This window comes from Anomaloglossus baeobatrachus, chromosome 6 (assembly GCF_048569485.1).
Source record: "Anomaloglossus baeobatrachus isolate aAnoBae1 chromosome 6, aAnoBae1.hap1, whole genome shotgun sequence".
In the NCBI taxonomy this organism is placed as follows: domain Eukaryota; kingdom Metazoa; phylum Chordata; class Amphibia; order Anura; family Aromobatidae; genus Anomaloglossus; species Anomaloglossus baeobatrachus.
In genome coordinates, this window is record NC_134358.1 from 140,184,429 (window position 1) to 140,196,935 (window position 12,507).

Genomic DNA, 12,507 nt, shown 5'->3' on the forward strand with positions numbered 1-12,507 from the left:
AAACTGGCTAGGACTGGCTACCAGGGGGTGTATAAGCTCAGAGGGAGGAGCTACACTTTTAAGTGTAGTACTTTGTGTGTCCTCCGGAGGCAGAAGCTAAACACCCATGGTATGGGTCTCCCAATACGGAACTATAAGAAAAAGAATTTACGGTAAGTAACAAAATTCTCTTTTTTAATTTTGATAAATTAATAGTACACATAAAATAGGAAATATTGTAATATATTCTATCAGACAAATTTGCTTCTTCCTCCTCCAGAATTGAACTGTCATTATCAAAATTCTCAATTCTAAGGTAAAATTTGTGTTCAGTGAAGACTTTCCCATTACTGAGAGTGGAGAGGACAGGTGTTACTGATGAGATTCTATACCGAAGGGAGGAGCTAGACTCAGAGCTCCGCCCTCTCTTCCCTTTTCCTGTCGTCCTAGATTCTCGTCAGCACCAACTGCCATCTCCTATTTTACTAATAGGAAAGTCGTCACTGAATACAGATTTTAAGTCACAATTGAGAATTTTGATAACTGATCAATTCTGGCAGAGAAACATGGAAATTTTTCCGATAAGATATACAGTATAAAAGTTGCTTATTTTCATTTATATATTTATTTATGAAATAAAAATTAAACCAATGCTTATGCTTTAAGACTAGAGGCCATTGTGAAAATTGCAGGATTTATTTTTTTTTTTTTTAAAACTAGTGATATAATGACATTCTGATGCATCCCTTTCATTTAACAATATATACAGTTTCTTGATTCTATAAATAAGCACATAATACTGCAATCTGTGTATGCTCCATTGTCTTACGAAATTGCCCCACATGTTGTGAAGATCAGATGTAGTCTGACTTAAGTATAAATAGCAATCTTTGCACTTTAGATGACCTAAGGGAAAAAAATAAAACCTGAAATTGTTAGTCACTTTAAATTAAAAGTAAAGCTCCTTATTATTATTATTATTATTATTATTATTATTATTATTATATATTTAAATCTAATATTTGACTTTTCCTTATTTAAGATGTCGCAGAGCATGTCTTCAGTTTCTTCAAGGCATTCTGAGAAAATCGCAATTCGAGAGTAAGTCTTTCAAAAAGTGCCTGCATCTTTCACGTCTGTTTGCGTGTGTGTGTCTGTGTGTATATGTGCATGTATGTATATAATGTAATCATAATATATATTGCAGTGATGACCGAAAGTGTTGGCACCCTTGAAAATGTTTCAGAAAGTGAAGTATTTCTCTCTCAAAATTATTGCTATTACATATTTTGTCATATACATATTTGTTTCGTATGTTTTCAATAATCACAAAAAAATCATAGATTAAAAAGGGAACTTGGACACACACAATCCCAAAAATGGTCTGGACAAAATTGTTGGCAGCTTTCCAAAATTGTGGGTAAACAACTTAGTTTCAAGCATGTGATGCTCGTTCAAGCTCACCTGTGGCAAGTAACAGGTATGGGCAATATCAAAATCACACATGAAATCCGATAAAAAGGGGAGAATTTGACTCAATCTTTGCATTGTGCGTCTGTGTGTGTCACACTAAGCATGGAGAACAGAAAGAGGAGAAGAGAACTAACTGAGGACTTGAGAACCAAAATTTTTGAAAAATATAAACAATCTCAAGGTTACAAGTCCATTTCCAGAGATCTTATTGTTTCTTTGTCCATGATGCGCAACATAACCAAGAAGTTTTCAACCCATGGCACTGTAGCTAATCTCCCTGGATGTGGACAGCAGAGAAAAAAAATTATAAAAAGTTGCAACTCAGGATATCCATCAACATTTAAATGAAATGCTATGAAAGGAGACCGAGGAGAAACCCACAGCTGACACAGAGACCTAAAAAAGATGGACTGCAGTTTGGAGCTTTTTAGTAAAGAATATGATTCTACTGTTTGCTGAAAATTGAATGAGGCCTAAAAAGAAAGGAACACAGTACCTACAGTCAAATATGGTGGAGGCTCAGATATGTTTTCGGGTTTTTTTCTGCCTCTGGCATGGAGTGCCTTCATTGTATGCAAAGCATCATGAAATCTGAAGATCACCAAAGGATTTTGGGTCACACTAGAATACCCAGTGTCAGAAAGCTTGATTTGCGTTTTAGGTCATGGGCCTTCCACAGTTCAAGACGCACCCAGAAGTGTATGGAAACAAAGCGCTGAGATGTTAAAATTGCTGTTAGGAGAAGGCACTCTTTAAATATGAGAGACCCGAAGCAGTTTGCAAAAGAGTGGTCCAAAATTCCAATTGATAAGTGTAATTGCTGATGGCTATAGGAAGCGATTGATTCCAGTTATGTATTTCAAAGGGTGTGCAACCAAAGATTAAGTTGAGACCGTCGACCATTTTGTCCATCCCATTTTCTAATTTGCCCCTTTTTTTTTTTGTACACAGAAAAGAAATAAACATGTATAACAAAAGGTGCAATTGCAATAATGTTGGAGAAATACTTCACTTTCTGGGGAAAAAAAAAAAATGTATATATAATATTAGTATAGCGTTAGAAAAACTACGTATGTTAAAATACTCAATTTCTACTGCCATTTTGAATATACAATCATTGTCCTGCTCGGGAAACGCAGTGTGAGATCTTTTTACTTCTTCTGAACTACGCTCCGGTCGGTCTCCTGTGATTTCTGACTTGCCCACAGTTCCAGTGTTTTAAGCAAGTTGCCGGAAGTCACAGCTCAATCCACATCTATAAGAGCCTCGTTTTGGCTCTTACAGAGATGTGTTGAGAGCTACTTCTAACTTAAGGCCAGTAAAAAGCCATGGGAACAATATGGCACCACAGGATAAGAGCAAAGCTGAAAAGAGGTGAAGCTGGCGGGAGTGAGTATAATACAGGGGACTTAGATTTAAAGCGCCACTCTAGTACTCTAGAAATTAAAAAAAAGAAAAACACCACGCTGCAGCATTCTACCATTGTGCTTCTGCAGAGCATTCATAAGTCCTTTATCTAGCTGAGTGATCTGCAGAATGTTACAAATTCGTTCTAGTGAATTTGTTCTGGTGGCTCCCTCCCTTTCTCAATGTTAGGGCTCATTCACACGTCCATTTTTCGTTTTACAAGAAAAACTGATTATTTTGATTAGAGAGTGTGGTCCAAGTGTCATCAGTTTTTCCCGTACATGGAATGGAAAAACGTTTTGGGTTTTTTTTTTCTTTCTCCAACTGTCCATGAAAATTGGACCAAACTTGGATGTTATCCAAGTGCAGTCCAATTTCTCCATGGAACCATGGGCTTTCATTGCATATTTTGATCCAAGCGTCAGTATATGTGACCTTCACAGGCAGCATTGTATATGAAATTACATCTAGGACAGAGAAAAATTGCACTAATAGAGGTGTCCTCTTGTATATATGGGTCCACCAAACCATCATCTAGGACACATTCTTCTAAATATTCAACTCTCAGCAAACCGCTCATAAGAGCACATGTAAAAGCAAAGACTACTAAGATACAACCTGTCTTACTGCAAAAGAAGTCTGGATTGGAATAAGTGTGGCACAGACAAATGCAAAGTGAATGAATGAAGAAGCCACATCCCCTATCAGCCTGCATATCGGCTTCAGAAAGAAACCGCTCCTGGAACTCAAGAAACTTGGAGTGTGTTTCAGATGATGTTGTTCTCCTGTATGCTTTACTAAAGACTGTAAAATTACTATTAAGTGTTTAACGTGTGACTGTGAGGACTATGTATATGCGCTTTATCCATCCCAGCCTAGCTCTGCGTAGCTTGCACCTTTTCCCACCACAAAGCATGGCAGGGAGAATGCACATCAAGCAGCAAGTCCTGCCACGTACCTTCTTCATGGTTCAAGTCTGCAGAGAAGGCCTTTAGGACAAGTCCTGTGTGAAGATATATCTGGTGACCGTACAGTATATCTCAAGGGTGAGCCAGGGAAAAACATAAAAGGTGTACGCCATCCTGGATGATCAGCAGAACTGATCTTTTGTAAGGTCAGAACTCTTTGATCTGTTCACGTTAAAGGGAGTTACGTACCTTTACACCTTGGGAACTTGAAATGATGCTCTATTTGCCCATCACTTTGATATAGGCAGGGTAATCCTAAGCAATGTTTGCTTTGACAGTATGAAAAGGCGTACCATGATTTCCTCATATAAAACTCTTATCTTGCCAAATGGTCGCAGCACTTATATTTAGTCATGCCCACATCATTACTGGGTGAAGAAGAACCTGAGTAACCGTAATAAACCCCTTAACTACTGAACGGACCCCGAACACTGACATCTCAGGGAATATGTTATTACTGTTCAGGTCCAGCCACCCGAATTAAAAAAAAAAAAAAAAAAAAGGAAAGAAACTAAATGAGGATTAAACAGGACAATTATACTTACCAAGTTTCCGCACAACTGTCACACTGCTTCCGGGTCTGCTCATTAAAGAATATTCACTGCTTCCTCCACTTACAATCACTGACACCGTCTGATTTGTTGCAGTCAGACTGCCGGTCTCTGTGATTGGCCTCACACTAGCTCCCCAAAGTGGAGTGTAAAAATAAATAAATAATTGGAAAAATGGCAAAGGGTCCCCTGTAATTTTGATGCCCAGCACAGATAAAGCAGACAGCTGGAGGCTGCAGCCTCCAGCTGTGTGCATTATCTTGGCTGTTCATCAAAATACAGGTCACAGCAGAACTGCAGACCGCACACAAAATCAGCTCACCACAGACCACACCAAGAAGAACACAAGCCACGTACATCACAGGAGACCGGTGAGCTGATTTTGATTTCTATTTTTTTTTTTTTTTTATTTTGATTTCAAATAAAGTATTTTTTTGGTGTGTGTTTTTCTTTTCACTTACAGATTAGTAATGGGGGCATCTCTCATAGACTCTCCCCATTACTAATTAGGGCTTAGTGGCAGCTGTGAGGGTTTATTAACCCCCTTATCACCCTGATTGCCACCACATCTATTGGATGCGACAATTCCTCGCGGCTGCAGGCTTCTATTTTTAGGCTGGATAGGGGGGCAATAACAATAACAATGAGTCTCTCCAGCCTGAGAATGCCTGTCCCCAGCTGCCAGCTTTATATGGCTGGGTATCAAAATTAAGTGAAGGGGGGGAACCGCAAGCTGTTGGTTTTATTTTTTATTTATTTATTTATTTTTTTTAAAAAAGAAAAAGCCGCATGATATCAATTTTTTAATTCATTTATTTTTACACCAATATAGACACTCACACAGTGTTTGATTGCAACCATTCAGACACTCTGTCATACAGGTTGGGTATGTGCTCTGACCAGGGCTGTGGAGTCGGAGTCGGAGTCGTGGAGTCGGAGTCGGAGCTCATTTTGGTGGAGTCGGAGTCGGAGTCGGTATAAAATGCACCGACTCCGACTCCTAAAATATATAATAAATTGGGGACAGGAGTGCAATGCAGAATGTGCTGAATATTTTACTAAATAACAACATTTAGTATAATGCTTATATTTAAGTGAAAAATTTATTGTAGTACAATGTGAACATCAGACATTTAATTGTTTTTATGATACAATAATCAAGATATTTGGATAGAACATAAAATATTTATTGGAATACAACTTTAGAACACAAAAAAACTAATAAATTGTAAATATGTAATATATATAATATATATATATATACAGTGTATATACACACACACAAGATATATATGTAATCTACTGTATATTACATAGTGTATTACATATTTACAATTTATTACAGTTTTTTGTGTTCTAAAGTTGTATTCCAATAAATATATTTTATGTTCTATCCAAATATCTTGATTATTATATCATAAAAATTATTAAATGTCTGATGTTCACATACACATATTCATGTACTACAATAAATTTTTCACCTAACTAAGCAATATATGTAGGAGTCGGAGCCGGAGCCGGAGTCGGAGCCGGAGTCGGAGCCGGAGTCGGAGCCGGAGTCGGAGCCGGAGTCGGAGCCGGAGCCGGAGCCGGAGTCGGAGCCGGAGCCGGAGTCGGAGTCGGAGCCGGAGCCGGAGTCGGAGCCGGAGCCGGAGTCGGAGCCGGAGCCGGAGTCGGAGTCGGAGCCGGAGTCGGAGTCGGTGCAAGAGAATTTGAGGAGTCGGAGTCGAAGGTTTGGCTTACCGACTCCACAGCCCTGGCTCTGACTGCAACCAATCACAGATGCGGGACTGCTGGTGGGAAGCAGTGAATATCCATGAGATTAATGAGCGACCGTGCGGGAGACTGGTAAGTATAACGTGCCTGCTTTATTCTTTTTTTTTTTTAATTTATTTAATTACCCGGGTGGCCGGATCCGGATAATTACTTGGAGTTCACTGAGAACTTCAGGTCCGGGATCGGTGTACGGTACTAGGTAATCCGCGCAGATCCGGACTTTTACAGTCTGGGTCCGCCCATCACTAACCATTACTTCTCCCTCTCTGAAATACAATCCTGGGATTCTAGTGGATTGCCATGGCAGCCAAGAGCCCACTGAACACTTCACAAGTGCCATCTAGGTATAACTGTGAAGCCTGGCGATAGGAAAATGCCATTTTAGCTGTACACTGTAATACAATGATGTTGCAGTGTATAGAAAAAGTGATCAGACAATCATTAAGTGGATTAAAAAATAAAGTACCATATTTTTCGGATTACAAGATGCACTTTTCCTCCCACAAATTTGGGAGGAAAATGAGGGGTGCGTTTTATAATCCGCATGTAGCTTACCGGAGGGTGATGGAGAATGATGACAGGAGGCAGGGGCGATGCTGTGGGTGCTGTGCTGCTGGAGTTGTGTGGCGGGTGCTGCTGTGGGCGGACGGCGCTGCTATGTGCTGCGAGTTGTTAGGCAGGGGCCATCCGGAAGACATCGGCAGTGCGGGATTCAAATAATGGTGCCCAGAGTCAGCGCGTGCACAAATGCTCGTGCTCGCGGCTTAAGATCTCATCTGCACACAAGCCGCCTCCAAACCATTGATGTCCCAGCAGCGCACTTAAGGAAAAGGGCACCCGGAAGTAGCTTGTGCACAGATGAGATCTCAGCTTGTCATTAAGCTGATAACTCAGTCTGCGCATGCGCCGACTCCGGTCGCCATTTCTTTGAAGCCAGCACCACCGACCTGGATGTTTGCTCTGCCTCACAGCACCGCTGAGCATCTGGGTCACCCACAGCATCACCCTGCTCCACGACCGCCCCTGCCTCCTGTGACCCCCGCTCCACTGCCGCCAACCCCACCCCCCAGGTAAGACATAACCGAATTAGAAGACGGATCCCATTTTTTTTTCTTTAAATGTGGGGTGGGTCTGGTAATTCGATGCGTCTTATAAGACAAAAATATGGTAAAAGAAAATCTTTTCTTTATCGTTCCTTTGGGAGACCCAGACCATGGGTGTTTAGCTTCTGCCTCCGGAGGACACACAAAGTACTACACTTAAAAGTGTAGCTCCTCCCTCTGAGCTTATACACACCCTGGTAGCCAGTCCTAGCCAGTTTATTGCTTTGTGTCAGGAGGCATACATCCACACATTCATTCTCATCTGATTGTTTGACTTTTGGAAAGAGTTTGAAGAAAAGAGGGTCCATGTCTGGACTCCCGGCATGTCCCTTCTCACCCCACTGTGTCGGCGGTGTTGTTAAGGTTGATTTACAAGGCTGAAGCCTTACATGCCGCGCTCCTTCACCATCCCTTCTGGGCTCTGGCTTGAAGTGGGAGCCAGCACGGTCTCCATGCCTGGCAGGAGTCCAGTCTCCATCCACAGCCCCTTGAGGATTCTGTTGGACCGGAGCACTCATCCCCAGGGACATGGCCCTGCGTCTCAGCAGCTAAGTACCTGAGACGTTTATGTTGGGGGTCCGGGTTCTTTATTGTAAGGGGAGAGTATGCTGTATGTGATTGTTTTTAACTTTTCCGGCGGGTTCTCCAGCTTTTGCCAGAGAACCGCGCCGATGGTGCCTGCTTGTCGGCCTCGCCGCTTAAATTTAGGCCCCGGCTTCGCCGGAGGCCTAGTTACGTTTTCCTGCCCTCGCATGCCACTCATGCAGAGGGACAGGTTCGGCTCCTCCCGGCGGCCGTTCTACACAGAGGAGGGACACTCCCCACTGCTGGGGCGTCCCTCCTTCCCGGCAGGTCTCTATAGCCCTCCAGTTCCCGCTCTTTTATAGGAACGCCCCTAGTCCCGCCCCCTCTCTTCGCTCCGGCGGCCATTTCTCAGGCAGAGTGCACTCTGCTCTGGGACATCCTGCATTCTGCATCTCTGCTGAGGTGCTGCGCTCTGGGGGACCGGGCTTCGGGATCTGGAGGGCACACAACAGCGGTCTGGTAAGCCACAGCCGGTCTCCGGTTGTGGACCTCTGTATATTCTCCCTGGGGTTCATTCTCTGCAAAGCCCGCACTCCAGCAGCATGTCTGCATGCACTGCATGTAAGCTCCTGTTGCCTGAGCCGAGCATTTATCCACACTGTGATGGTTGCTCTAACTTGGCGGTGCCACAGCCTGGAGTCTCACCCCCAGTGGTCTCTCAGGCTGCTGCTGCACCTGTGATTGAACCCCCGGCCTGGGTAGAGTCCTTTTCTAGGTCCATATCCCAGTCATTTGCTGAGTCCATGGGACTTTTGTCCAGGACTTTGATGAATATGCATCAGCCCCCTCACAGGGTGCCTCTAATACTCTTGACAGAGGACTCCTATCCTCTGACCTCCGTCCATCAGAGCTCACGGAGGATTCATCATCTGATCCCAGACCCTGTCCTTCTAAGAGAAGGCGCAGGGTTTCCTCCCCCTCCCCATCCCACGGCTCTGTCTCAAGAGCTGACTCTCAAGATGAGGAGGATGCCCTCACTGGGGACTCGGAGGCTATGTATCCCATCGATTTCTCTGAGGGTGACTCAGATCTTAGTGATTTGATTGCTTCTATTAATTCTGTGCTGGATCTCAATCCGCCAGTGTCAGAGGAGCAACTCTCTTTGGCAGAAAAACATCAGTTTACCTCGCCTAAGAGAGTGAAGAGTGTGTTCTTTAACCACTCCAGTTTTCAGACCGCTGTGACCAAACCCAGGGCCTGCCCTGACAAACGCTTTCCAAAGCGTGGTTCTTATGACCGGTTTCCATTTCCACCTGAGGTGGTCAAGGAGTGGTCTCACTCCCCAAAGGTAGACCCTCCGGTGTCTAGGCTATCAGCCCGGACCGTTGTGTCGGTGGCTGACGGCACCTCACTTAAGGATTCCACTGACCGTCAGATTGACCTTCTGGCCAAATCTGTGTATGAAGCTGCGGGGGCCGCGGTTTCCCCGTCTTTTGCAGCAGTGTTGGCTCTCAAAGCCATCTCTGCTTCTCTAGAGGAGATGCATTCCCTCACCAAGGAATCTATGCCTGAGATGGTTACCTTAACTGCTCAGGCTTCAGCCTTTTCATCTTATGCCATGTCTGCCATGCTAGAGGCTGCTCACCGCACTGCGGTGGCTTCAGCTAATTCTCTTGTTATCCGCAGGATTTTGTGGCTTCGAGAGTGGAAGGCAGATGCTTCTTCCAAGAAGTTTCTTGCTGGGCTCCCTTTTGCTGGTTCACGGCTGTTTGGTGAACAGCTGGATGAAATCATTAAAGAAGCTACTGGCGGGAAGAGTACTTCCATGCCACAAACCAAGACCAGGAAACCCGCCCAGGGTAGGAATCAATCGAGGTTTCGTTCCTTTCGTTCCTCCAACTGGTCATCCTCTAAGCCTTCCGCCTCGTCCGCTAACTCAGCCAAGGATCAGAAATCCAACTGGCGCCCAAAAGCGCGTCCGCAGAAGACCACAGGAGGTTCTGCCACTAAGGCAGCTTCCTCATGACTCTCGGCCCGCTCCAGCCACGTCCTTAGTCGGTGGCAGGCTCTCCCACTTTGGCGACGCTTGGTTAAAGCAAGTCTCCGATCAGTGGGTGAGAGACATCATATCTCACGGCTACAGGATAGAATTCTCTTCCAGCCCTCCAAACAGATTTTTTTCTCTCTACTCCCCCCTGCTCCAAGGCCGCCGCCTTCTCGCAGGCCGTGGCGTCCTTGCAGGCAAACTGAGTGATTGTCCCAGTTCCCGCTCAGGAACGGTTCAGAGGTTTTTACTCAAATCTCTTCCTAGTTCCAAAACAGGATGGTACCTTCCGGCCCATCCTGGATCTCAAGCTTCTCAACAAGCATGTCCGGGTGCGGCATTTTCGCATGGAGTCTCTGCGATCAGTCATTGCCTCAATGACCCAAGGGGAGTTCCTGGCGTCCATAGAAATCAGAGATGCCTATCTACATGTGCCAATCGCAGTGTCACATCAGTGTTGGTTACGTTTTGCGATAGGAGAGGATCATTTCCAATACGTGGCTCTCCCCTTCGGGTTAGCCACGGCCCCTCGGGTATTCACCAAGGTCATAGCGGCAGTGATTGCGGTCCTGCACCTCCAGGGGTTAGCAGTGCTTCCTTATCTGGACGACCTTCTGGTCAAGGGTCCATCCAGCGCAGACTGTCAGCGGAGTGTTTTGCTCACTCTCGCCACCCTAGCCCAATTCGGGTGGATTGTCAATCTTCCCAAATCCACTCTGACTCCGACCCAGAGTCTCACGTACCTAGGGATGCAGTTCGAGACTTTGCCGGCACTTGTGAAGTTGCCCTTAATCAAACAGCAGTCTCTCCGGCTAGCGGTGCGCTCTCTCCTGAGGCCCCGCCGTTATTCCCTCAGGCGCCTGATGCAGGTGCTGGGTCAAATGGTGGCTTCCATGGAGGTGGTTCCCTTTGCCCAGTTCCATCTGCGTCCTCTGCAGCTGGACATTCTCTGCTGTTGGGACAAGTGGCCTTCCTCCTTACAGAGGTTAGTGGCTCTGTCGCCACGGACCAGGAGCTCTCTTCAGTGGTGGCTTCGACCCCTCTCCCTGTCCCAAGGGCGCTCCTTCCTGGCTCCGTCCTGGGTGATTCTCACCACGGATGCCAGCCTATCCGACTGGGGAGCGGTACATCTCCACCACAGAGCTCAGGGCACTTGGACTCCGTCCGAGTCAGCCCTTTCAATCAATGTGCTGGAAACCAGAGATGTGCTTCTAGCTCTCCTAGCCTTTCACCACCTGTTGGCGGGCAGGCACATTCGAGTCCAGTCAGACAACGCGACAGCGGTTGCCTACATCAATCACCAAGGCGGGACACGCAGCTGCCTGGCAATGTTGGAGGTCCACCGCATTCTTCAATGGGCGGAGGACTCCAAGTCCACCATATCCGCAGTCCACCATATCCGCAGTCTACATCCCTGGCGTAGAAAACTGGGAGGCAGATTATCTCAGCCGTCAATCCGTGGACGGTGGCGAGTGGTCCCTGCACCCGGCAGTGTTTCAGTCAATCTGCCGCAAGTGGGGCACTCTGGACGTGGACCTAATGGCATCCCGTCGCAACAACAAGGTTCCGGTTTACGTGGCTCGCTCCCACGATCCTCAGGCCTTTGCCGCGGACCCTCTGGGTCAAGACTGGTCCCAGTTTCGTCTGTCCTACGTGTTTCCCCCTCTAGCTCTCTTGCCCAGAGTGCTGCGCAAGATCAGAATGGAGGGCCGTCGAGTCATCCTCATTGCACCGGACTGGCCCAGGCGAGCTTGGTATCTGGACCTGCTCCAACTGTCCGTGGAGATGCCGTGGCATCTTCCGGACCGTCCAGACCTGCTCTCGCAAGGTCCGTTTTTCCGCCCGAATTCTGCGGCACTCAAATTGATGGCGTGGCTCTTGAGTCCTGGATTTTGACGGCTTCTGGTATTCCTCCTGACGTCATCTCCACTATGACTCGGGCCCGTAAGTCTTCCTCCGTCAAGATCTATCACAGGACTTGGAAATTTTTCCTGTCCTGGTGTCGCTCTTCCGGCCATTCTCCTTGGCCATTCTCGTTGCCGACCCTTCTGTCTTTTTTACAGTCCGGTCTGCAGCTAGGACTGTCCCTCAACTCTCTCAAGGGACAAGTCTCAGCTCTATCAGTGCTCTTCCAGCGGCGTCTCGCCCGGCTGGCTCAGATCCGCACCTTCATGCAAGGTGCGTCTCACATCATTCCGTTTTATCGGCGGCCCTTGGATCCCTGGGACCTTAACTTGGTCCTCATGGTATTGCAGAAACCCCCTTTTGAGCCCATTAGGGAGGTTTCTTTGTATCGTCTTTCTCAAAAGGTGGCCTTTCTAGTTGCCATAACTTCTCTCAGGAGAGTCTCTGATTTGGCTGCGCTCTCCTCGGAGTCACCTTTTTTGGTTTTTCACCAAGACAAGGTAGTTCTCCGTCCGACCCCAGACTTTCTTCCTAAGGTGGTCTCTCCCTTCCACCTGAACCAGGATATTTCCTTGCCTTCCTTCTGTCCGGCCCCTGTTCATCGCTTTGAGAAAGCGCTGCATACTCTAGATCTGGTGCGTGCTCTCCGGATATAGGCTATGTGTCCACGGTAGAATGTACCTGCGGATTTTTCTGCATGAAAATCCGCGACTTTCGCGGCAAATCCGTACCTTTTGTTTGCCGCGAATTTACCGCGGATTCCCCCCACCCCCCAT

The 12,507-nt window shown here is 46.4% G+C and overlaps 1 protein-coding gene across 2 annotated transcripts in view; it reads left to right on the forward strand.

Moving 5' to 3' along the window:
- The window catches only part of RB1CC1 (RB1 inducible coiled-coil 1), a 261,745-nt gene that overhangs the window by 218,859 nt on the left and 30,379 nt on the right, over positions 1 to 12,507 (forward strand). For both annotated transcript variants that reach the window (XM_075353273.1, XM_075353274.1), the window contains exon 20: positions 1,022 to 1,080. In XM_075353273.1, the coding sequence (XP_075209388.1) occupies positions 1,022 to 1,080 (59 nt within the window). The remainder of the gene's footprint in view (positions 1 to 1,021; positions 1,081 to 12,507) is intronic.